We start from the raw sequence: 27,746 nt of genomic DNA, 5'->3' as shown, positions 1-27,746 counted from the left end.
GTTAAAAATATATAATTAATGGGCAATTTAGTAAAGAATATAAATAATTATCGTTATAACTTCCAGCCACAGCTGTATCTCTTCTATCACTTCTTTCTGCTGCTTAGCGAGTCAGCGATCCTCCATGTTTAGTCAACCTTTGTTTACCTTACAGGTTGGAGCTACAACAAGGATGTGTTAAAGTAAGTCTTCGACGTTGTTTTCTGTTTTAATTACGGCGTTTACACTGGATTCATTCACTGGCACTGTTTTGAAGGCTATATTCCATAATTACGCAACAAGAAATGAGCAAGTCCATGTAAATGTCACCTTGTCATGAAAAATAGTGAGTGTTTTTGGTCACATGCATAATGCCCTTGAAATTGCTTTATGATCACCTAAATCTCTGGTTAAAACAGATGTAAATACTGTTAACATATACACTCTGTGAATTTAGGGTTCAGGTTTTTACTGCAAATGTCACATAATGCTGGAATTTCTCAAATAACTTTTCTGCTGCAAAGGTGTAAAGTAGGCTACATGGCATTTATTATTCATCCCACCCAGATCCAAATGTGCATTTGTTTTCATTTTCTTTCACAAAAATGTTTTTGCTTGCTTTTTGATTAATAATTTTTACCGGATATGTAAAAAAGAAACATAAAAGTAGTGTAAAACTCATATCTTCTATATGGTTTTCAATCATTTAGATGCCACAGACCCCCAAATGCTTGAGTGCAGGACCCTATCCAAGTATCATTCGTTTTCTTTATGGCTTAGTCTCTTTGTTAATCAGGGGTTGCCAACCGCCAACTTATCAAGCATATGTTTTACTCAGCGGATGGCCTTCCAGCTGCAACCCGATGCTGGGAAACACCCATGCACTCTTGCATTCACACACGTACACAATGACCAATTTAGCTTATTCAATTCACCTGTACTGCATGTCTTTGGACTGTGAGGGAAACCGGAGCACCCGGAGGAAACCCACAGCAAGATGAGGATAGCATGCAAACTCTACACAGAAACGCCAACTGGCCCAGCCAGGGCTCGAACCAGCAACCATCTTGCTGTGATGCGATCGTGCTACCCATTGTGACACCAACTCTTTTTATTAAAATACTAAATCCAGAGATATAAATGTACAGTTCTAAATTCCAATTCCAAGTTTGGTTTAAAGTCTGAGTAAAAAAAGTCATAATAACAAGATCTTATTAGCAGTTGCAAGATTGTATTTTTTATGGCATAAAAAAGCTTCTTTAATAACCTCCAAAATTATAGGCCTACACTGAAAAAAATATTCAAAGATGATTCCTTGGATTTACTAATTTTCTTATAGTAGTAAAGTGGTTGTAAGCAATTTTTTGGAGCTGAATTTAAACAAATTAAGTTGAACATTACTGAATTTAATTATTTGTTTAAATTTAACACATACAAATTGTTTGCAACAGTTTTGCAGACATCGTTTTCTTCAGTGAATGTCAAGTCTCAGTGTCTCTCATACATTGAATTATTTGTAGCGGCAGGAGTTTATTGATGCAAAAGTCATAGTTTATTAACAGTTTATTAATAGTAAGTAATTGTACTTATACTACAGACCTTTATATATATATATATATATATATATATATATATATATATATATATATATATATATATATATATATATATATATATATATATATATATATATATATATAGGATCTTATGAGGGTGGCGCAGTGGCGCAGTAGGTAGTGCTGTTGCCTCACAGCAAGAAGGTTGCTTCTTCGAGCCTCGGCTGGGTCAGTTGGCGTTTCTGTGTGGAGTTTGCATGTTCTCCCTGCGTTCGTGTGGGTTTCCTCCGGGTGCTCCCCGGATTAATGAAGGGACTAAGCCGAAAAGAAAATGAATGAATGAATGAGGATCTTATGAGCTCTATATATATATATATATATATATATATATATATATATAGTTTAACAGAAGAAGAAAATCAAGCATTGTGAAGGGTGAATAAACGATGGCAAAATATGTACAGTTGAAGTCAGATTTATAAGCCCCCCTGAATTATTAGCCCTCCTGTTTATTTTTTTGCCCAATTTCTGTTTAACGGAGAGAAGATTTCTTCAACACATTTCTAATCATAATAGTTTTAATAACTCATCTCTAATAACTGATTTATTTTCTCTTTGCCATGATGACAGTAAATAATATTTGACTAGATATTCTTCAAGACACTTCTATACAGCTTAAAGTGACATTTAAAGGCTTAACTAGGTTAATTAGGTTAATTAGGCAGGTTAGGGTAATTTGGCAAGTTATTGGATAATGATGGTTTGTTCTGTAGACTATCGAGAAAAAAAATAGCTTAAAGGGGCTAATAATTTTGACCTTAAAATGGTTCATAAAAATTAAAAACTGCTTTTATTCTAGCCGTAATAAAGCAAATAAGACTTTCTCCAGAAGAAAAAAATATTATCAGACATACTGTGAAAATTTCCTTGCTCTGTTAAACATCATTTGGGAAATATTTAAAAAAGAAAAAAAATCAAAAGGGGGCTAATAATTCTGACTTCAACTGTGTATTTTTTGATGAATTTTCTAAAAAAAAAGCCAGTATTCAGAAAAGATTCATATTGTCTTTTATTTATTTAGTATTTTTTAAAACGGCTATTAAAATACCATTTGAGAAACACAAGTTTATAAAAACAAAGGCCAACCAAAAATCTCAATACTTGATTTCTGCCAATTCTGTTGTTCTGTCTCAATCTTATAAAGTCTGTGAAGGTGAAGTCTGATTTTTCCATAACTGATTCTGCTCTCAGGGGGGCTGCATATCAAGTTTCCCATGACACGCAGGCAGCCAATCAGAGCTCAGTATACTATGATCCTGTGTGCCTGCCATGCTCTTAACAAACTCAGACTCGCAGACTAGAGGAGAGAGAGAGAGAGAGAGAGAGAGCTGTTTGCATTTGGTACCACGTTAAATGGAAAACATTATACTTGGTGTATTGTTGATGCCATGCGTGCAACCGAATTTACATGTAACAGTACAGTACATGTGAAGGACATCATGACGGGTTATCAGGACATTCTGCAAAACATCAAGAGTTTGCAGCACTCCAAACTGAGCTACATAGAGCTTCTTCAAGAGGAGGTGAAGAGAAACCGAGATGTGAGTTATTTTCAGATGGATCTGGCTTTGTAAACCTGGTATAATCATATTCCTGAGATTACTATTGTTATGAGTGTTTGGGCTATATATATATATGTATATATATATGTTTGAATGTCTGTATGTGTGTGTGTGTGTGTGTGTGTGTGTGTGTGTGTGTGTGTGCGTGTGTGTGTGTGTGCATATATATAGTGTAGTTAACTCAAAATTTACTGAAAGTTAATTCTACTCATTTGAAAAGAGTTTTGAACTCAGTGTTGAAGGTAATGAGTTAATTAATTACCTCATTCAACTTAAATGGACTAAGTTCACAGTACTCATATAGATTTGTTTTTTTAACTCAAATTGTTTGTAGCAATTAGTTTCCTCAAACGGTTTGAGTTGCCTTAACTTATTGAGTTTTACAGTACTTTTACAGGTTTGAGTTCTCTTAATTTACTGGATTTTACTGTGCTCAAATTGCTTCGTTTACTCAAATGGATTAAGTTCACAGTACTCATTAGGACTAGTTTTTGAACTAAAATGGTTCATTGCAACGGGTTTCCTCAATTGGTTTGAGTACCTTAACTTCTTGGGTTTTACAGTGTATGTATGTATATATATATATATATATATATATATATATATATATATATATATATATATATATATATATATATATATATATATATATATATATATATATATATATATATATATATATATATATATATATATATATATATAGACCAACTGCCTGGAAAACTGTAGCCACCATATCCAACTCCAAATCCGAAGAAGGCAGATATGGAGGGTAGAAGCAGATCTTTTATCCGACATGGACAACACATTCTCTGATGCCGCGATAGACATCTTGTTTCATTATACGCTAAATCTGTGATCGTGGAGAATGTACTAGCAAAATAATCTAAACCAGGGTTGGGGCGCGCTGATGAGGAGAGGGAGGATTGCAAGGTATTAGCTGGCAGTTTTACAACTACTTTAACCTCCAGGTCCCCCAGCAAACTCACGGCAATGCAGAGGGGGCTCGCACATTTAACTGGATATGCTCTCGTGTTGAGGAGTGGCTACACTTGTGAGAGCTGTGCTCGCCAATTTCAAATGCATTCCATTGGCCGGTCTTAATAGAAATCAGGGAGATTGATGATTTATTTATTTTAAGATTTATTTTTGGCCTTTTTGCCAGTATAGAGACAGGAAGCGAAGTTGGAGAGAGAAAGGGGGGTAGGGAAAAGTCCTCAAGCCGGGACTCGAACTCAGGACGCCCTGACGTGCTACTACACAATATGTCAGCACACTAACCACTAGGCTATTGCGCCAACGTGATTGATAATTTTAAGCGAATCCCTTACATTAATTTACTGTTATGTTTACTTCTGCTAAACGGGGTTTTATGTTACAGTGTTTCAGCTCTTTATCTTTCTCACAGAAGAAGTCTGAAGAGGATGGTGATGACTCTTCTCATCCGGCGTCTCGTCCGCCTTCGACCTCTGCACAGAATCATCAGTTTACAGCACCCTACTCCATTCCTCAAGCCCTCGCAGTGTCTGCTAGTCTGGGTGGGCAAGCGATGTCACCAGAGCTGGCGGTGGTGAGTTGAGGAACATGAACCTGTCACCTGACTCTCCTGAGTGTGTGTGTGTGTGTGTGTGTGTGTGTGTGTGTGTTTGTTTGAAGACAAAGGGCAGGATACTGACTGATCACTTATTTATTAGGACTTTAAGCAATAGATTGGTCTTTTAGATTTAACACATGCTAACAGTTAACATCTTTGAGTAACTGAAGTAAGACTTTTTTTGTTATGCCTTTTACGTTCCTTTAGTGCTTAATGTCTGCAAACACACATGAAAAATTACTATAGTAATTGTAGTGTTTTTGTATCATACTATAGTAAAGTACTCAAATTAGTCTGTTGTGGTAATTCTGTAGAGTTGCTGTGGTAATTCAACATCTACAGCTACATATATATATATATATATATAAGGGGCGAAGCAGTGGCGCAGTAGGTAGTGCTGTCGCCTCACAGCAAGAAGGTCGCTGATTCGAGCCTCGGGTGGGTCAGTTGGTGTCTCTGTGTGGAGTTTGCATGTTCTCCCTGCGTTCACGTGGGTTTCCTCCGGGTACTCCGGTTTCCCCCACAGTCCAAAGACCAGGTACAGGTTAATTGGGAAGGCTAAATTGTCTGTAGTGTATGAGTGTGTATGGATGTTTCCCGGAGATGGGATGTGGCTGGAAGGGCATCTGCGGTGTAAAAACTTGTGCTGGATAAGTTGGTGGTTCATTCCGCTGTGGTGACCCTGGATAAATAAAGGGACTAAGCGGAAAAGAAAATGAATAAATATATATAATTATTATTATTTTTAACTTTCTTTTTTATCAAACAATCCTAAAACTTAAAGGCACTTTATTTATTTATTTATTTATTTATTTATTTATTTATTTATTTATTGTTTGTCACTCATACAGAGTTTAAGAACGGTTTTGTTCGGGAACACCTTCCACATATTCAACTACGAGTGGAAGAAATCATTCTTCAAGTTTCGGGAGCCTTTCTCTGAGATGGCGTATGCTCTGGAGACCGAGAGGGTGAGTAGAGATTTTCTAACTAACCTAAGCAACATATGTAGACAGGGCAGGGCAAGTCCCTGTTTTAATGAGCGATTTATTGCAAATAATATGTCTTACGATTCATTCAAAATGTCTGAATTGATTCCTTTAAAAACAAATTTGTTTGGAATGGGTGATAGAATCAGACTCAAATGATGTGTACAATAAACAGTGTTGTGCTGAGACCCACAGTTTTCAGGTTGTGATGGTGAAACAGAGAAAAAACTGAACATAATCAAATATTTGTCTCCTAAAACCAACTGTTTTAGTATAAAATAAATTAATTTTAAATTGATTAAAAACTTATAAGGGTGACATGATGGCTCAGTGGTTATCACTGTTGCTTCACAGCAAGAAGGTCGCTGGTTTGAGTCCCGGCTGGGTTAGTTGGCATTTTTGTGTGGAGTTTGCATGTTCTCTCTGTGTTTGCCAGTCCGAAGACATGCACTATAGGTGAGTTGAGTAAACTAAATTGGCCGTGGTGTATGTGTGTGAATGAGTGTGTATGGATGTTTCCCAGTGCTGGGTTGCAGCTGGAAGGGCATCCGCTGTGTAAAACATATGCTGGATAAGTTTGCGGTTCATTCCGCTGTGGCGACCCCTGATGAATAAAGGGACTAAGCTGAAGGAAAATGAATGAATGAATGAATAAAAACGAATAAACACATAATTAATTAATTAAACTGCTTTCAAAGAATGTAAATATATCACATACGTACATTTACATTTAGTCATTTATCAGACGCTTTTATCCAAAGAGACATACAATTGAGCAGGCATTCAGCGATTCAACAAGAAGAGGCAATACACACAAGAAATGCTAATTACACACAGTGCTAGAGTAAGGAGGGCGATTTTTTTTTTTGAGATATGGAGTGATTGTAAGAAAGCGTCTAGTGTGAATGTGCAAAACTGGTGCAAGTGTCAGTTAAAGTGTCAGAGAGCTGAAAGAGTGTTTTCTACAGGTGGTTTGTTAAACCCACTCACCTGTGTGAGGCACACTCAGAATGGCATACACATAACTATAAGAAAGCAACCATGTTTTTATTTATAGGGTCATCCCCACATATTGTTGAATAAAAATTACAATATTATAGCAGACATTATTATATAGCATATATTATATTATAGTACACTTCTAGCTGCTATTCTTATTTCAATTCAAGTTGTCCGTCGCATCTCAAAAAAAATATTGTACTGAATACATTTTCTTTATTTTTTTTAAAGAAGATAACCACTGATTTTTCAGAATTAAAGTCAAGTTGTACTCTTTAATACTCAATGATTTCAGAAAATTACTAAAATAAACTCCAGTTTTCAGATATCAAGTTTTATTTGTTATTGTACATAAATACAAAGAAATTTGAAGATTTGTAAAAGCTGTTATCTGTTTTTGCAAATATATGTCAAATATTATCCATCAGGTCTTTAACACCCCTTTATTTATCTATAAAAAATCCTAGATAAACATTTAAAAATTAAAATTCTGTCAACATTTACTAACTCACTCTTATTATTTTACCCTTTTATCATATAACATCAACAATAGTCCACATTGCTATCTTGAATAAAACAAAATGACACTCCGGGCTCTCACACACTTGGTGCAAATAGGGTGCAGGACTTGCATGGCATGATTTGTTGCTATTTTCAGAGCAGCGCAATCCTAATTTTCCAGTTTTGCGCTACATTGTTTAAATAGCAAATCCATTTGCGCCACTTTGTGGACTCATCATGGGTGTGTTAAGACACATTGTTGATGTGTTGCTTTTTGAGGCACTGAAAAAGACCGCTTTTTTCATTTTATTTCTGACAATTTGCTTCTGTATAATCTTATTATTATTATTAGTACTAGTAGTAGAAGTAGTAGTATTTATTATATGCATATTTCTATTTGTTTTAATAAAGACAAGTTTAAATTTGTCCACCTGTCGGATTTTGGGCCGTATGGGGAATAGGACGTGTTTGGATATAACTCAGTTTTTTGACCACACTTCGTTATTATTGTTCATTTATTAATTTGCTGGAAATTAGAGCTGAATTTAGAATTTAGTTTTGAAACTAATCTTTGCGCTTAACAAACAAAATTTTGTTTGCTAGTTCTTTATCCTTGCTGCACATGGTCTGCTTAACTGTTTTCTCGCTAGTGAAGCATTCAGTTTTTCCACTTACAAAGTCCACCATGTAAATAGAAATTGCACCCTGCCGCAACACAACTGACTCTTAAAGAGAATGGAAGTCTTTGATTGGTTTAATATGCAGGTTATGCTCAAAACACACCCATAACTCATTAAAAGAATAAGCACAACCCTGTTAGACCATGCGCCAGGGCGCAGAGCGTATTTTTCTGTCCTTAAAATAGCAAAAGTGGATTCGGACACGCCCTTAATGTGCCTAGATCGTTAAAATAGAGCCTTCTATGTTTAACTATAAACAATTTTTTATTTTGCGTAGAATTTTAACAGATTTTAAAATGTCTGCTAGTTGTGGAAATAGAAGAGTGCTTTCAGTAAAGCACAAACTTGAGTGTCACGATCACCAGCAATCTAATCCTTGCAGATCACAGGAGAACTACACATCTGTCTATGAACTGGACTACAAATACCATCATGCACCTCACACACACCAGTTCCTGATTCTTCTTGATTTCACACACATATCTGATAACTCATCATGGACTGATTACCTGGACTTTATATTCAGCTCTCTCTCACACACACGTTTTGCTGAGTCTTGTTAACCTGTAGCTTTACGAAGCGTTTTCCTTTGTCTAGTCTTGCTGTGTTTCCTGACCCTCACTTTGTTTTATTGTTTATGCTGTTATGTTTATGGACCTCTTCGCCTTTGACCTGACTACTCTTTTGGATTGCCTTTTAACTTACTGTTTTCTCCATCTTGGATTGTTTATTAAATAAAGATGCTGCATTTGGATCCTCAGCTCCGTTGACAGTATTGTGTGTTACAGAAGACTCAGTCAAACATGGATCCAGCAGAGCAAATCTGTCAGTTCAACTATGGAGCAAACATCTACGAGAATCACATTCGTAAGTTTTTACAACAAGACCAGCTGACTGCGGGACTTGCTATTTACAAGATGACTGCTAGCACTTCGTCGCTGCCAGAGCCATTGTCACCGCCAGAGCTGCCAGAGCATTTGTCACCACCACCGCTACCAGAGCTGCCAGAGCCTTCGCCACTGCTGCCAGCCAGAGCTCCAGAGCTTTCGCCACCGCCACCAGAGCCATCGACACTACCTTTAGAGCCATCGACGATGCCAGAACCCTCTGAATTTCTAGAATGGTGGGCGCCAGATCTTTCTAAGTGACCCGAATGGTAGTATCCAGATCCCTCTGAATTCCCCGAATGGCAGGTACCAGATCTCTCTGAACTCCCCGAATGGCAGGTGCCAGATCTCTCTGAACTCCCCGAATGGCAGGTGCCAGATCTCTCTGAACTCCCCGAATGGTGGGTGCCAGATCCTCCTGAAGTCCCCGAATGACAGGTGCCAGAATTCTCTGAAGGGCGGGTGCCAGATCCTCACGAATTCCCCGAATGGAACCTCCAAAGTCCCACGAATGGCCAGAGCCGCCACCTGAGTCCCACGAATGGCTACCGGAGCCGTGTGACTTTCCAGTTTCTGATTCCCTCTGATTACCCACACACAGCTGCTAACATATCATGACTGATTAGCTGGACTTAATATTCACCTCTCCCACACAGAGTTTGCTGAGTCTTGTTAACCTGGAGCATTACGAAACGTTTTCCTTTTGTTTAGTCTTGCCATGTTTCCTGAACCTCACTTTGTTTTATTGTTCATGCTGTTAGCTGCCTGGACCTATCTCTGCAAACATGACCCGACTACTCTTTTAGATTGCCCTTTAAATTACTGTTTGCTCCCTCTTTGATTGTTTATTGGTGTTTATTTAATGAGGAAGCTGCATTTATATCCTCAGCTCTGTTGCCAGTATCATGTGTTACCTTGAGACTGGTGACCGTATGATAACATTTATAAAGTTACGTCTCCTTTGTTAGAATTATAAGTGAAGGGAGGGTTGTGTTACAAGCTTTAGAAGATCATTTCTTGTATAGGTGTACATCCTTCTTGGAAGGGCATGACTCTGTATATTTCATATTGATTAACCTGACACTATTGTCTGAATATTGCGTCTCTACCCGCCACTTCATTATTGCATAATGAGCTTCAAACGTTGGCTGTTATCTTAACCACAGATCCTTTCCATTATCCTTGGGTAGTGAAGTGTGACACATGTCATTAGTGGATTACACTGGTATTAGGCTAGTACAAGAAAACACAATCACATTAAGAGCTATTTTATTCACATGGCTCATTGAATGTTTCATTTTTGGTGCAATTTTAAATAAAGATATTTTCTAAGTGCTGTTTAAGGGAGAGAAGAAATCGACACATTTTTAAACAGTGATTTTAATAACAAATTTATTGTCTGACAGTACATAATATGCATAATAATTATTGCAGCCAAACCAAGCAATATAAGACTTTCTCCACAGTAGGTAATATTGTGAAAATTTCCTTGCTCTGTTAAATATCACTTGGGAAATATTTGAAAATTAATTAAAGTTTCACAGGAGGGCTAATAATTTTGTCTTGCATTATATATTTCATAATCATATTTTTTATGTGAACCCAGACTGTGTTTTCTCTTGCAGGGGGGAGCGTGTGCTGTTCAGATGGTGGTTCAGGCTCATATTATTAAATACTTGCTCTTCAACCGGTCAGCAGACTCAGACTGTACAATTCAGAGGTACAATTATTATTATTATTATTATTATTATTATTAGCAGTATAAAAAATGCTCACACATCCCAGGCCTCAAAAATACTTGCAAAATGATCAATTATAATCCAGACTCAACATTTCAGATCCTGCGATGTGACTATTATGAATGCTCACATTGCTATATCGATGCTGAAACGATATATTGTGCAGCCCTAATATATATATATATATATATATATATATATATATATATATATATATATATATATATATATATATATATATATACATATCAATAAAGAAAAAGAAAAAAAAAACATGTTTTATATATATTTTTGCCAGGTAAGAGCTGGGCCAAAAAGTAACAAACAATTTAAATAAAGATGTACAAAAATCACAAAGTAGTTCAAAAATGGGCAGAAATAATAATAAATAATTTTATCCGAACGAAAGTTAAGCAAAAACAACGAATAACAAAATCATGTCGGCAAAATACACAAAAAACAGGATCAAAGGAAAAGCGCTCTCCCATCCGCTCTCCCTGGCGTCCTTTTATGTCATCGCGCCACGTCACCCAATGATGAGTGACGGGTCTCCCAACCAATCGGCTGTCGAGAAGGCGGACCTAAAGGATATGACGGGCTGAGAGAGAGAGAGAGAGAGAGAGAGAGAGAGAGAGAGAGAGAGAGAGAGAGAGAGAGAGAGAGAGAGAACAGGAGGCAAAAATCCTGACAATGTACGGCAACCGTAACAATATATATATATATAAATGTATAAATAAATATATTTATATATATACACATTTTTTATTTTGATCTTTTTCTTTATTAATCTATAATTGTAGATTGTCGATAACATTTTTTGCAGATTTACTCTCTTACAGAATCATCCCCATCTAAAATTATAAATTCTTTCCATATAGAGATATTCAAGTCATCTGGTAAAATTGTATTCATATCGCTATATATATCACAGAATAAAAAATATCACAATGTTAGATTTTTCTAATATTGTGCAGCCCTAATATATATAATGTTTAATCACTTTTTTTATAGGATATAACTCGACAAAAAGAAAGAATGCAACTTGCATTACATCAATATTTAAAAAAATAAAATGTAAAGTATAATAACAATTAGAATCATTTCGAAATTTTAACACACCCTACAAATGCTGGGTTGTTTTAATCTAGCATTGGGTAAAATTTGGTCAAACCCAACTGTAGTGTTAAAATGTGTAATTTAAATTTAATTAAAAAAATTAACCCGATTTTGGGTTTGTCCATATTGTCCAGTGTACAGGTCAAAGGAAAGTATGTTGTTTAATTTTAACGTAAGTATTTCTGTTATTCTGAATAATGATGAGACATTACTTCAACTGTATTGCTTTAGTTTACAACAAAGTTTCACAATCAAGTAGACACAATCTTGCTTTTAATTTACAGTGGGGGAAGTAAGTATTGAATGCGTCGTGTTTTTTTTCTGGGATTTATATTTCTAAGCTGTTGACATGGAACCAATAACAACAATACAACAATACAAACATATAAATAAAACAATGAAAAATGAGTGGCATGTAATAACAATGACTGACACACAGAGAAAGTCCTGAACTACTAAATGTATTTAATACTTTATACAAAAAGGCTTTTTTTTGGTGATGCCAGCTTAAAGACGCCTATCAAGTCATGTTTGCTCAGGTGTGAGTTTTCACAGACTTCAACAGAGTGTCAAAATCTTGATGGTTCTGTGGGTCTTGTCTATCAAATCTGATCTTAATTTGTATTTTCTATTGGGTTCAAGTCAGGTGATTGGTTGGGCCATTCTACAGCTTGATTTTCTTTCTCTGAAAGCATCTGAGAGTTTCCTCGGCTGTGTTTTGGATCATTGTCTTGCTGAAATGTCCACCCTGATTATATTTTAATCCTCCTGCTAATGTAGATGTTGAACTGAAGCAGCTAATATCCATCTATACTGAGGAAGGGCAGAGGGTTGCTGAAGAACTACTGAGAGATTTCAGCTGCTGTCTGGGCTTTCACTGACTTTTTACATCTCCCTTTCTTCATGTGTTCAATACGTTTTCCTGTGTCATTTCATTTTATTACACATAACTTGATTTGTAAACTATTTAATTTTGTTTTCTTTGCATATATGGTCTTATTTGGTTGTTACCAGCATTTCAGTTCAACAGCACCTTTAGAAATTTGTTTGCTGAGGAAAATGGTGCAGTATTAACCACATATCTCCCTCTGTACTTTTTTGCTGATTTAACTTGATGACATCAAATTAGAAAATGACGTCTTTTACCAGTTTATTTGAATTAAAGCACATGAAATGTTTCTGAGGTGTTTGACTCTATCACCTCTTCTCCTCTGTCAGTATGGTGACTGTAGGAGAGATGGAGCAGAGGAAGGCACTGGCCGCTGCTCTGACTGATATCTTGTGGGCCGCCGGTGAGGAGCAGACGGTCACCGTGTGTTTGGTGACATCAGAGCGCTGCTTCACGCCACACCTCAACTACAAACTGGACAGCTTCACCGAGAGAGTACGTGCAGTTTCATAACACAATCTGTATACAGCTGAATGAACATGCTGTAATACTCTGTTTTCCAAAATGGTGCAGTTGCAGCTTTTCACCTTTAAGAAGAAAGAAGAAGCTAGAGCATTCATATATGAGCACATCCAATGTGTGGGTAAATTTGACAGATTACTATTTTATATTGTATCATTGTAGTACTAAAGTGGTATAATAATATGCTTCCTTTTTGATTCATCAGATTGTTTTAAAGGGTTAGTTCACCCAAAAATTCTGTTTCATTCTAATTACTCACCCTCATGTTGTTAAAAGGGGATCTATTCTGTCCCTTTTTACAAGATGTAAAATAAGTATCTGATATCCCTAGAGTGTGTGAAGTTTCAGCTCAATACCCCACAGATTACATTTATATAGCGACTTTTCTGGACACTCAAATCGCTTTACACATTTTTGGGGGGATCTCCTCATCCACCACCTGTGTGCAGCATCCACCTGGATGATATGACGGCAGCCATATTGCGCCAGACCACACACCACACGCCAAATTGGTGGAGAGGAGACAGAGTGATGAAGCCAATTTTGATATCGGGATGGGTAGGAGGCCATGTTGGATAGAGGCCAGTGGGAAAATTTGGCCAGGATTCCAGGGTTAAACCCCTACTAATTGTTTTGAAAGACATCCTGGGATTTTTACCGACCACAGAGAGTCAGGATGTCGATTTAAAGTCTCATCCGAAAGACAAGAAATAATGTTTTATAACTTTGAAACTGCCCCTTTTAGGCTTTGGTCCTAATTGTGCTATTTTGGTGACTGTCACTTTAAATTAAAATGAAATCGAGCTCTTTTCAAAAGAGGGCGGAGCTACAAATGCCTGTGTGTCAGCATAGTGGCAGATTCAAAAACAACACTAATGTCTTAAGCTAATGAGGGAGAGATCTGAATGAGGCATACAATCTGATTATATTCGTAGACTGTTGCCTCATATCTGTGTTTAAGCCCCTAATAAAAGTAACGCTTGCATAATAAATCCTCTTTAAGGGCCCTATCATGCACATTTCATATGCATTTGCGCTCATATGTGCGCCCATAGGCGTTCTGGTCTTAAAAAGGAGGTGTGTTGAGGCGCATTGCTGGCGTGTTACTATTTTGAGGAACTATAATAGACTGTTCAATAGACCAAATCAAATCAGGTCTATTGTCCAGCGCAGAGCGCGTTAGTTGTGCGCCTTGCTTACACATTGCTTAATACACACAGGGTGTACAGCAATACGCAAATATCTTTACAAATTTAAAAAAAATATATATATATTAAGGATATATATATATATATATATATATATATATATATATATATATATATATATATATATATATATATATATATATATATATATATATATATATACACTATAATAAGGATATATATATAAATATATATATAGGATATAAATATAAAGGATTACAATATTAGAAAACATATTATTTTCTAGCCTACATAAATAAATATAAATATAAAAACAATACTTTCATGCCTTCTTCATCTCGTGGAGCTTTTTCAGTTTATTCATAACAATTTGCTTTTGTATAATGTTATTATTATCATCAGTATTATTTATTATCTGCATATTATATTTGTTTTATTAAAAACAAGCTTAGATTTGTCCACCTGTCAGGTTTTAGACCATATGGGGCACAGCATGTGTATTTGGATATAACTCAGTTGTTTGAACACACTTCGTTATTATTGTTCATTTATTTGTTTGCTGGAAATTAGAACTGAATTTAGAAATAGTTTTGAAACAAATCTTTGCGCTTAACAAACTAAATTAATTATTTATAGGATAATAGATGTCTGTGTGCAATACGTTTCCCGATCCAGAAGAGTGAAAGCGAAAGTAAATAATGAGGAGGCTCATCTCTCATTCTCGCGCTGTAGATGCTCTGTTTAACTATTTTCTCTCTAGTGAAGGGTTCAGTTTTTCCAACTTACAAAGTCTGCCATAAATAGCAAATGCACCATGGCACGACGCAACTGGCTCTTAAAGGGAATGGGAGATGAGACTCTGATTGGTTTATTCTCAAAACACACCTATATTTTATTAAGAGAATAAGCTCAACCCTGTTAAACCGTGCGCAGCGACGCAAAGCGCATTTTTCCATCCTTAAAATAGCCTTAAATCCATCCTTAAAGTGGATTCTGACACTCCCTCAATGCTTTTTCGTCAAAATAGAGCCCTAATGAGCTATATGCACAGGACTTTTAAAGTGTTTTCTTTACACAGTCATGCCATTATAAACTCACCACTTTTGAGATCTGTTTTTTTTTAAATCAATAATCTTCACTGCTTGATTGAGATACAATATGAAATGTGTTTCACACAAGACAAAGCACTGCATTAACTTTCCATCTAACAGAATTTCCGCGTCATATTTTTAATAAATAGAAATTTATTTTACCACAATATTTTCAAGAGAGTTTCTGTGCTTACTTGCTGCTCCTGACGGTCCTTGCGTTTAAGCTTTATGCTTTTCATCTGGTTTTACCCTTGAACAACTATATAAATGCTGAAGTCTATTTAACTGATTATATTTAAATTAATTTACATTATTTATATTTTTATGTAATTGAAATAGTCACATAAACTTTTCACTGGAAGTATATTGGTGGCTGAAAAACACTTGCCGTGCATGTAGCCCATCCCCCTGAGACCGTTCATATACCAAGCAAAAGTCCCGAAACGTTTAAAACAGGGTTCCCACAGGTGATGTAACTTCCGGAAAATCGTGGAATTTTAAAAAGCTCTATTCCTGATGTTGAAAGTCAGTTAATTCCATATTTAGAATGTTATAAGTCTTTTAAGTAATGGAATATGAGGGATTGTTGTTTGCCATTTTAAATCAAAGTTAGTTTATGTTTTCAGCACCATCGTATTCCTTTTCTGCTTGTCAAATGGTAACACCTTAAATCAAATGCAGTCATTGTTCTACTTAAAATGGGAATCAAAATAAAAAATGGGAGTGTAATATGTCCTATTTTCACTCACATTCATACTATATAGCAGTGTTTCCCAACCCTGTTCCTGAAGGCACACCAACAGTACACATTTTCAACCTCTCCCTAATCAAACACACCTGAATCAACTTATCATAACATCAGAAGAGACTTCAACACCTGAAGTTAATGAGTCAGAAAAGGGAGACATCCAAAATATGTACTGTTGGTGTGCCTCCAGGAACAGGGTTGGGAAACACTGCTATATAGAATGTACTTTTTTAACGGTTGTGTAGTAAATTCAAATTCAAATGTAGCACCTACTGAGTAGTTGGCAATTTCGGATGTTGGGGGAGACGGGAGGGGGGACAAACGTTCTTCGGCCTGGTTCAAGGCAACTGTACATAGTGTGAGTACGCCCTTAGTCTTTCTGGGCCACCATCTTAGGATGCCCAAATCAACCTCAAAATCAATCCCGTTCCCCTTTATCCCATTGTCCCCTTACCATTCCACCTCCACGCCTTTACATCCCCATCCATACAATAAAGACTGCTAAGTCTGGCGTGGTTCTTGCTTGTGAAACGTTTTTGTCGGTGCACAAAAATGTTCTTGGAGCTTCATATGAGTACAGTTGAAGTCACTTTGACAATGCTGTTGGATCCTTTTCTGGACTCTGAATGTCTCGGACTATTTGAATGCTCTCTGATTTCATCTAAAATATCTTAATTTGTGTTCTGAAGATGAACTAAAGTCTCAGGGGATGATAATGATCTGTAATTAATAACAGAATATTCTTTTTCGGGCAAACTAACCCTTTAAGAATGAAATGGTAATGAACTCCATTTTATGTTGTGTTAATTTTGACTTGAATGTTTGCAGTTCAGGGAAGAAGGAAGCCATGGAATCATACTCTTTCTTTATAGCCTTATCTTCTCCAGGACAATCGACAGGTATGTCCACAGAAATACACACTGCTTTTATTTTGTAAATATATTTTATATATATATATATTTTATATATACAGTGGCGCAGTAGGTAGTGCTGTCGCCTCACAGTAAGAAGGTCGCTGGTTCGAGCCTCGGCTGGGTCAGTTGGCGTTTCTGTGTGGAGTTCGCATGTTCTCCCTGCGTTCGCGTGGGTTTCCTCCGGGTGCTCCGGTTTCCCCCACAGTCCAAAGACGTGTGTTACAGATGAATTGGGGTGGCCAAATTGTCCGTAGTGTATGAGTGTGTGTAAAAATGTGCTGGACAAGTTGGTGGTTCATTCCGCTGTGGCGACCCTGGATTAATAAAGGGAATAAGCTGAAAAGAAAATGGATGAATAGTTGAAGTCAGAATTATTAGCCCCCCTTTGAATCTTTTTTAAAATATTTCCCAAATGATGTTTAACAGAGCAAGGAAATTTTCACAGTATGTCAGATAATATCAACCCAGGCTCATTCTGAGAACGTAGTCCCGGGGACGTTTCTGGAGACTGCGAAATACGTAGCCGGGAGTACGTACGGCTGCATTTAATTTTTTTTTTAAGCGAACGCTGCGGGGGGGTGTGACGTCGTTCCTTTCGGCGCTTGCCGGCCGGCCAGCCAGCCGCTCGCCTCCGTGTGGAGGGCTTTCCCGCTGCAACCAGTTTGTCCGGTTAGCTCTTCGTGTACTCTGGCGGACTCGAGGCGCAGAGAGGGGCTGACGACGACGACCGGGTTCGAGTCCGGGGAAGAGCGGTTCCAGAAATCAGGTAAGAAAACAAAAACAAAATCCAAAAAATGAAGCGAACAAGTTCGTCACAGGGTGAGAATGTGGTCAAAATCTGAAAACGTGGTAAAAATCAGACGAGGGCTTTTCTTGTTCTGGACGGCTTTTGTGAATCGTCGTTGGTTGGGTTTAGGGACGGAGGAGGGTGGGTCAGCCGATTGGCCGGTCGCACGGTCAATCATCCTGTCATCCAGGCAGACAGGCGGAAGGTCGTTCAACAGCGGCCTCTAGCGGGTTTACGCGAGAACGGCGCGGGAAAAAGCACGCACAGCGGCCTCTCGTGGATTCGCGAAAACAAAAACTGCAAAAATACGTACCTCCCGGGACGTATTTCGCGGTCTCCAGAAACGTCCCCGAGACTACGTTCTCAGAATGAGCCTGGGTGGGATAATATTTTTTCTTCTGGAGAACGTCTTATTTGTTTTTTTTTCGGCTAGAATAAAAGAAGTTTTTAATTTTTAAATAAGGATTTTAAAGTCAAAACTATTAGCCCCTTTAAGCATGTGGTTAAATGGTAGTAAAGCACTTGATTAGGCTGTTTTTCATTTGTTTGAACACTATTCCTCTAGTTTTATTTGCTTTGATGTAGTTGCTCCCTCTCTTATTTCGTATTTATAATTCTGTTATTTCCTAATCACATGATGTGATTGAATAGATTGAGTGAATAAATTAAGCCAAGTCTCTGAATTTGTAGGATACAGACAGACTTGGATTGTACCACCACACAACTTTTGCATCTTCGCTTTGGCAATTTTGTTTGCCGACAGGTATGTACTGTTTTGTTTATTTTTTTTTTTTTTTGAGCTATTGGTATTGAAATGCGTCATACTTACTCTGTATTAGGCTTTAATAAACCTGCTGTTGACGGGCCGTGCGACTCCTCATGTCTTCAATGGTACATCTCATAACAAAGAGCAAGACAAACCTCTCTATGGGGTTCTGACCCGCAGCAATGTCGGATATCTGCTCTGGAACAGGGATCAAGTCAACCATGCACAGCTCCCACAGGTACAGTACCCAGTCCAGTGTGCTTTCTAATTGTGTGTAACACTTTAGAATAATGGTCCATTAGTTAATGTTAGTCCATGTATTTACTAACATTAAGTAATAATAATCTTGTAAAACATTTATTAATCGTAGTTCAACATTAACTAATGCATTATTAAAATCCAAAGTTGTGCTTGTTTACATTAGTTAATGCACCAACTAACTTAAATAACATTAACTAATGTTAACAAAGGTGAATACATACCTTAAAGAGGTCCTATTATGGGTTTTTGAAAATGACCTTTCATTCAGTGTGCAACACAGCTGTAAGTGAATTAAAACATCCAGCTGAGGTTTAAATCTAAAAGTGTAGCATGTTTAAAACTATTGACTCTTTATTAGTCAATATTTGACTCAGAGTCGAATAAACGAATCGAGTTGGGTTCAGATCTTTTGTTTGATCGCATTGACGTCGATACGGTACATCACCAAATATAAAGTTCCAGTTCCGTTTAAATGTGCACGCGCTTTCCCTCCGTACACTAGCGGAGGATCACAGGACTGGTCATGACGCGAAGATCACCGGGCAGGCAGAAGCCCTGGCCATGATGCGAATCCATGTCTACTGTGAGATGAATTTGATGCGCGAATGAAGCGAATTTCATAATAAACTCAAAATGTTCACCCGTCTATTTACACACAAATAATTTATTTGTGTTTTGAGAATCCAGTTACTCTGCTATTTATTTAACAAAACTCCAGAGGTGTTTCAAGTAGAGCTGCACAATTATTCAACAAAAGATTGCGATCTCCATTCGACCCTACACGCTATCTTAATTCAGCTTTTCTACGATTCAGCCAATTATAGTTTCAAGGTCAGGAGAGAAGCGTAAAGGCGGACTCACAAATCTTCATAGCAACATGGACAGCAATAAGCAATATGGATGCCTCCAAATGACATTAAAAGTGTCACATACTGTAGTTATAAGGTATAATTCACCCAAAAACATCACTTCTGTCTTAATGTAATGATGTAGCCGCAGCCGCGAAATGACACGTGAGCTAATGCACTGTTTGTTTACTACCGAGAGGATGCGCGCGTGTCCACCATTGATGTCTACTTTAGTGAATAGAACATGCATAGGCTGTGAATAACAGGTAATAAAGTTCAGTAAATAACGTTCAGTTTGTTGCAGCGTGATCGTTTGGGAGCCGCGCGGGAAGCATAATTTGCATGTGTGTTTTTTTCCCAAAGCCATGAGCGCACTCGGCAGAGAAAGTGAAACCGGCCACAGATCATTTAAATGATCATATCGCATTTTAGGGTGTTTTCACACATGCCTTGTTTAGTTTGGTTGAATCGCACTAGAGTTTATTTTCCCTCTTGGTGCGGTTCGTTTGGGCAGGTGTGAATGTAGCAATCGCACTCCAGTGCACACCAAAAGCGGACCAAATAACATACCGAGACCTCCTTGAAGAGGTTCGTTTGTGGTGAGAATATGATCCGAACTAAAACAGACCCAACCGTAAAAGTACTGCGCCTTTTTGGACTAATCCAGCTGCCGTAGGCCGATGCACTGTGCATTATGGAACATGGAGGAAAAATATTTGTTGACATCGCTTTACTAACAGAGAGAGAGAGAGTGAGAGAGGGAAAAACATTACCTGATGGATTGTTGGTAATATTTCCAGATGACCACGTCACAGTTTAGCTAAATTAATTCATGCCTCCTCCTGAAGTGATGCACCTTCACCGTTTGTAATGCTCAAAACAGTCTCGAAATGTATAGTTTGTCGTAGCTCCATAGTCAAAAGCGACATTTTGTGTCTGCCGGTTTGTTTACTTCCATTGGTATTTTCCTGCACGTTAATTCTGACCAAGCGAAAAGCAGTTTAGGAAATACGTTCAATAAAATCTGGCCAATGAGTGATGTGGATTTTGTCAGATGACTGCATTTTGGTTCTTTTCACACCAAAGCAATCAGTGTGATGTGAAAAAAACCCAAAGATGGCAGAAAATGCTACAATGTAAAATGTATTGCCCTTCATCCGGACCAAATGAAGCGAACTACAGATGTGAAAGCACCCTTAGAGTTATGATTATGACAAGCGCTTGATATGTTTTTTCTTCCATAGATGTTAAATAAATGCTTACTCGAACTACTCTAGCCTATATAATGTTGAATATAATGCAAAAGGGAATCTGATAATCAAAAGTGTCTCGTTTTACCAGTGAAAAAAATGGTCTAATAATGTTCTCAATGACAAATAATAAGCACATGTCTCAAACATAATACTTCAACTTTAGAATTATGAATAGCTGTATTCTGATGTCATCTCTTTACTGTGCATTAACAACCAGGACAGATTTAAAGTCTGTTCAAGTCCACCATTTTAAGTCTATATAAAACTGAGCATTTTAACTAACAGTAGACTTTCACATAGGCCTAATACTGTTGTTTTACCATTTGTTTTAGAAATAACAATAATAATAGCCTACTCATATTAACCTTTATTTTACATCTACATAATCGTGGGAAAATCGTGATCTTCAGTTTAAGCATCGTGATTCTCATTTTAGCCAGAATCGTGCAGCTCTACTCTCAAGCGGCTAGGAGTTGACCAATTCAGTGACCTTGTTAATGCTAATGCTAATGCTAATGCGATGAAACAATGATACGAGCCTCTCGTGAGTACATTTCCACTTTGCTAAAAATTTGGCAGCGGTTCACTGTTTGACAGGTCCCTTGTAAAAAGGCTTTTTATGCGTCTCTGTTCAGTATGTCTGTTAATATTTTCAACACATCCATGTTGATTCATTCATTCATGTTTTCCCCCACAGGTGGGCAGCATGCTGAAAACCCCCAAGCTGCCTATCTGGGTGTGCAACATCAATGGCACCTACAGTGTTTTGTTCGGCACAAACTGTTCACTGCTCTCTGACTGGAAGATGGAGCATCTTTTCCAGCTTTATTTCTACAATGGCCAACCGACTCAGCTCAACACAACAACACTCTCTATAGGTACGTAAATCTATCTTGTTTATGCCTTAATGGGTTATAATTTTGTGAACACAGTGTAAAGCATAATATATTGTATCTCTCTTTTGTATTTCAGATACACATTCCCATCACTGGGAGGCTGACAATAGTGATATTCAGGGAGACCCAGAGAAAAAGTTTCCATCTCTGGAGATGACCATTCGGACCAAGTGGGAAGGCGCTGTGATTGACTGGAATGGGACGGTGCCTTTTTTCTGAAGCATTCAGGAGTGCCTAATATATAGACTACCTCTTCTGGTGTGCAATGGTTTTAATTCTTGTCTTGTAAATATTATAATTGCCCCTAACAACACTCATGTTTGACTATAATAACCAACAATATGTAGGGTGACCATATTTAGTTTGCAAAAAAGGTAACACATGTGTTAAAACCATGATGAAGTACATTTAGGGGGTTGTTCAATCAAATCCAGACAGGCTTATAAGACTGAAGGGCTTTATTCTGTGTAAACAACCGTTCTGCATGTACTTCTATCCTGCTTATTACATGGCTACTTTCAACAAAACATAAAAATTAGACACAAAACATTGTTCATAGCCTCAATGGTTCATAATTCTGTAATTAAACACAAAGCTGACGGAAACGAAAACAGCTGAACGGAGTATACACTAACCTGCGCATTATTCAGTTCAACTCATGTTTATTTCTCTGAATCATCTGTTGAACTGCATCCCAACCATCACAGATATTGCAGCTGACCTATTGGAACCCACATGGACCCAATATTCTCATTGAAATCAGTCAAGTTTGGTGATTGGAAAAAGCATGGTTTGGGGTTACATTCCGTATGGGGGCACACAAGAGATCTGCAGAGTGGATGGCAACATCGACAGGATATCAAGGCATTTGTGCTGCCCATTACATTAGTCGTAATGGTTTGTAGTTCTGTAATAAAACACAAAGCTGACAGAAACCAAAACAGCTGAACGGAGTATACACTAACCTGCGCATTATTCAGTTCAATTCATGTTTATTTCTCTGAATCATCTGTTGAGCTGCATCCCAATCATCACAGATACTGCAGATGACCTATTGGAACCCACATGGACCCAATATTCTCATTGAAATCAGTCAAGTTTGGTGATGGAAAAAACATGGTTTGGGGTTACATTCCGTATGGGAGCACACAGGAGATCTGCAGAGGGGATGGCAACATCGACAGGCCTGGGATATCAAGGCATTTGTGCTGCCCATTACATTAGTCGTAATGGTTTGTAGTTCTGTAATTAAACACAAAGCTGACAGAAACCAAAACAGCTGAACGGAGTATACACTAACCTGCGCATTATTCAGTTCAATGTTTACTTCTATAGCGCTTTTACAATGTAGATTGTGTCAAAGCAGCTTAAGTCTAGTCCAGTTTTCAGTGTTGAAGTTCAGTTCAGTGTGGTTTAAATTTCACTGCTGAAAGTTCAAACGCTGAAGAGCAAATCCATCGATGTCCACAAGTCCCAAACCAAGCAAGCCAGTGGCGACAGTGGCGAGGAACAAACTTCACCAATTGACGAAAGTGAAGGAAAAAACCTCAAGAGAAACTTGGGCACGACCATTTCTCCTCTGGCCAAACATCCTGGGCAGAGCTGCAGTCTTGGTGCCGGAGAACGCTGGACGTCTATCGTGGTGTTCAGGCTGGCCTATAGGATCAATGCAAAGACTCGTCTGTCACTGTGTTCTTCCAGGAGTAAGTCTCATGCTCTCCACTCCTCCATGAGCGCCACAGCATCAGCTCAGAATACGGCCTGGTCCAGGATTATGGATACCTTGGCATCATTTCTTTGCATAATCTCTTGAGGCCTCGGGATGAGTATCCTCAGGTGGAAATAGAAAATAAAGATACTAATTAGCGTAGCTGCTGTTTATAGTGTATATAAACACGAGATGCAAAAATATACTATAAATGAAAATAATAGTTTTATAGATAAACATAGAAACAAGCATGTAAAGCATATGAGTATTCAGTCACAAGATGGCGCCAAACAGTCCAATACGCAAAGTTGTTATGACAAATAATAGTACAACAATGATTCTACAATGATTTTACAACTCACCACAGTTCAAGGTATTGGAAGAGCCAAGCGAAGGTTTAGAAAATCAGGCTTTAGATATTTTTGAATTCCTGTCCCAATGGTCAGGAAGTTTTTGTTATGTTACTTGTTAAAATCTGATTTGCACATGTCACTTCTGTTTACTTCTTTCCTAGCGCCTCTAGGGTCTTTCTTTCATAGTGTTGCTGTGCTTCAGTTTGGATCTGATATATGGGTTCAAGTTGCTAGTATCAAATCTCAAGGCTAATCGCTGTTCTTAAGTCAAGTGTCAAGTAATGACAGAAAAGGCTATCGTATCATGTTGCAGGCTTTAATCATTAAGTCAACACTGTTGGGAAGTAGCTAGCTACTAGCATAGTTAGATTTTTTCTGTAGTTCGACAGTAGCTACTTATTAATCAATGGAGCTTTTTTCAGTAGTTAACTATTGGAACGATAATTATTGTGAACGGCGCTGTACAAGTAAACTTGAATAGAATTTTTTCAACAAAGTGCTACACTACCTGAAAAAAGTCTTGTCGTCGATCCCAGTTTCCAAGAGTAACAAATAATAACTTGACTTCTATTTGATCATTTGGAAAGCAGACAGAATGCAGACATGTTTCTGATGAATCCTCTGTTGAGCTGCATCCCAATCATCACAGATACTGCAGACCTATTGGAACCCACATGGACCCAAGATTCTTATAGAAATCAGTCAAGTTTGGTGAAGGAAAAATCATGGTTTGGGGTTACATTCCGTATGGGGGCACACAAGAGATCTGCAGAGTGGATGGCAACATCGACAGGCCTGAGATATCAAGGCATTTGTGCTGCCCATTACATTACAAACCACAGGAGAGGGCAAATTCTTCAGACGTCCCCCTCACTTTTTGAGACAGACCATTTAGAAACAGGTGATTACGAATGTAAACTTTTGGATTTCACACAGCTGTCCCTCCACTTTTAAAATGTCCACTACACCCCAGGACATGCGCTATGAGTAAATTAAATAAGCTAAATTGTCCGTAGTGTATGTGTGTGAATGTGTGAGTGTATGGGTGTTTCCCAGTACTGGGTTGCGGCTGGAGTGGCATCTGCTGCGTAAAACGTGCTGGATAAGTTGGCGGTTCATTCCGCTGTAGCGACCCCTGATGAATAAAGCGACTAAGCGGAAGGAAAAGGAATGAATGAAGTACATTTCATTAATGCTCTTTCCCTTGTTTGTACTGTCTGTACTGTGTAACTAGCTACTGTACTTTTAATGTAGCTAACAACTTTGGTACAAGGGTAGTTTGACTGTAGCTTAACTACTTTAACTGACGTATGGCTCAATTATATTCATAACACTTTACTTGTACCCGTGTGGTAATTGATGGTACATATAAGGAGCATTTGAAGTGGATCATCACCTTTCATCAAAGTTGTCCTCAAATTATCGAACAACTCCAAAGGTCTTGTCATCTTTGATTATTGTTTGCTGTAAATCGTGTTTATTTTTTATATTTAATAAAATACAGTATGGCAGTATTGGTATTTGAGTAATATTTTACAATACTATTTAATTAATTTGGTTATCCATTAATTGTTGTAACATTTTACAGTGTTTGTTCATCTAGAGTGGTCATAATTTACAAAAATATTTTTAATTTCCTATTTATTTTAGTATAACTGCAGTAACCATTCAATGTCCTTCAGCTAGTCCCTTGTATATCAGGGGTCTCCACAGTGGAATGAACCGCCAACTATTCAAGCAAATGTTTCCACAAGCGGATGCCCTTCCAGCCGCAACCTAGTAGTGGGACATACCTATACACTCTCACATTCACACACATACTCTACGGCCAATTTAGCTTACCCAATTCACCTATAGCGCATTGGACTGTGGAGGAAAACCGGAGCACCAGGAGGAAACCCACGCCAACACGGGGAAAACATGCAAACTTCACACAGAAACACCAACTGACCGAACCTTGCTGTGAGGCGACAGTGCTAAGCCACCGTGCCTACTATTCCGGGATATGTTTTATGCAATGGATACCTTTCCAGCCGCAACCCAGCACTGAAAAACAACCATACACTCTTACAGTCACACTTATACACTACGGTCAATTTTGTTTACCCAATTCACTTACTGTACATAGTGCATGTCTTTGAACCACTGGCACTCAACCACTGACCCTCTTGCTGTAAGGCGACAGTGTTAACCACCGAGCCGCCCCTGCTGTAACCATATAAACCAAATGTATTAATTGTATGAAATAGTTACAGCAGATATGATACGTGCCCATAGATACATAAGTTGCATAGGTATATTAATGGAAATACCCAAGATGACATTGTAGGAGTCAAAATTAACGATTTTTAGGCATATAATGATGAGAATACCAAGTAAATATATTTTATGAAGACATTTTGTAAGTCTCCATCTGTAAATACATCAAACATTTTTTTTTTTTTTGTTAGATAAACAGGGTGGGCCATTTATATGGATACACCTTAACTAAAATGGGAACGGTTGGTAACAGCAGCCCCCAGCAACAGCCCCGTGATTCCGCCATTTTGGAGCGAAAGCGATCGGCTCTCAATTGGATCTCATTGCTGTCGAGAGCTGCTTTGTTTATTTATTTATTTATTTATTTATTTAAAAAGCGCATCACAGCTGAGATACAACCTGAAAGACGGCCATACAACACTTACTATCACAATCATCAGCACTTATAATAGTTTAATTTACAGACTTATAATATGCTGTTGTTATATTGGAATTTTCATTCCAAAATGTCTGCCGCGCCATCTAGTGGCTGTTTAATAAATCACACTAGAGTGTTGCTTCTTGGTGATTCTATGCTCTTTGCTTCAGTGCAGTGTTTCGAAACACTTCGGGATCTCGGGATGTCGAAACGTCAGTTTTACGTCAGATCCCTAACTGCACATGGATCCTCATCTGAGTTGTCCTGACCTGTATGTAACAGATGCTGAGAACACCAGAGGACCTAAGACGAAGCCTTGAGGCACTTCACTCCAGGAATATAAAAATATATATAATCATTTAACAAATATACAATTATACCTTATTAATTCATTATCAACTAATTTGGTGTGCACCTATAGAAATTAACTAGGACTTCTAAAAGTTTTTAAATTACTTTACATAGTTATGCCATAGGCTTTGCATTAAAAGTACAGCTGATGTGATCCGATTTTCTGAATCTGGCAAGAACACAAGAGGACCTAAGTGAGAGCCTTGCGGCACTTCTCTTCCATTTGACCTGGAATATAAGAAATTAATTCATTCATTTTCCTTCGGCTTAGTCTCCATTACATAGGTCACCACAATGGAATGAACCGCCAACTAGTCCAGCATATGTTTTTCACAGCGGATGCCCTTCCAGCCACCACCCAGTACTGGGAAACATCCATACACACTCATTCACACACACTACGGCCAATTTATTCAATTCCCCTATAGCGCATGTCTTTGGACTGTGGGGGAAACCGGAGCACCCAGCGGAAACCCATGTTAACATGGGGAAAACATGCAAACTCCACACAGAAATGCCAACTGATCAAGCCGGTACTCGAACCAGTGACCTTCTTGCGACAGTGCTAACCGCTAAGCCACCGTGCCGCCCGAATATAAGAAATGAATCATCAACCTGTGCTGATCTTTGATGTTGTTTATTATCAAGGTCTAAACTGACATAATAGGATATACACCTTTATTACAGATTTATAGCGCATTATAGAAAAGGAAATAGAAAAAAATATAACTTTATATACCGATACAGATGTATAAATACAATATTATCAATAACAAGAACGTTCTGAAGAAGGCTGACTTAATCGGTTAACAATGTCCTCTAACATTCTGAACATGTGTGTATTCCCTTTA

The 27,746-nt window shown here is 37.8% G+C and overlaps 1 protein-coding gene across 1 annotated transcript; it reads left to right on the top strand.

Moving 5' to 3' along the window:
- The first annotated feature begins 2,926 nt into the window (after positions 1-2,926).
- On the top strand, positions 2,927-25,289 carry mindy4b (MINDY family member 4B). Its single transcript, XM_056473039.1, has 11 exons — positions 2,927-3,136; positions 4,566-4,727; positions 5,603-5,722; positions 10,433-10,527; positions 12,881-13,046; positions 13,125-13,190; positions 16,910-16,980; positions 18,473-18,545; positions 18,622-18,786; positions 21,608-21,788; positions 21,883-25,289. The coding sequence occupies exons 1-11, from the start codon at positions 2,984-2,986 to the stop codon at positions 22,023-22,025; spliced, it is 1,395 nt and encodes a 464-aa protein (XP_056329014.1). The 5' UTR covers positions 2,927-2,983; the 3' UTR covers positions 22,026-25,289.
- The last annotated feature ends 2,457 nt before the right edge of the window (positions 25,290-27,746 follow it).

This window comes from Danio aesculapii, chromosome 15, assembly GCF_903798145.1.
Source record: "Danio aesculapii chromosome 15, fDanAes4.1, whole genome shotgun sequence".
In the NCBI taxonomy this organism is placed as follows: domain Eukaryota; kingdom Metazoa; phylum Chordata; class Actinopteri; order Cypriniformes; family Danionidae; genus Danio; species Danio aesculapii.
The sequence above is the reverse complement of the archived record's forward strand: the minus strand, read 5'-3'. Positions and strand labels throughout refer to the sequence as shown.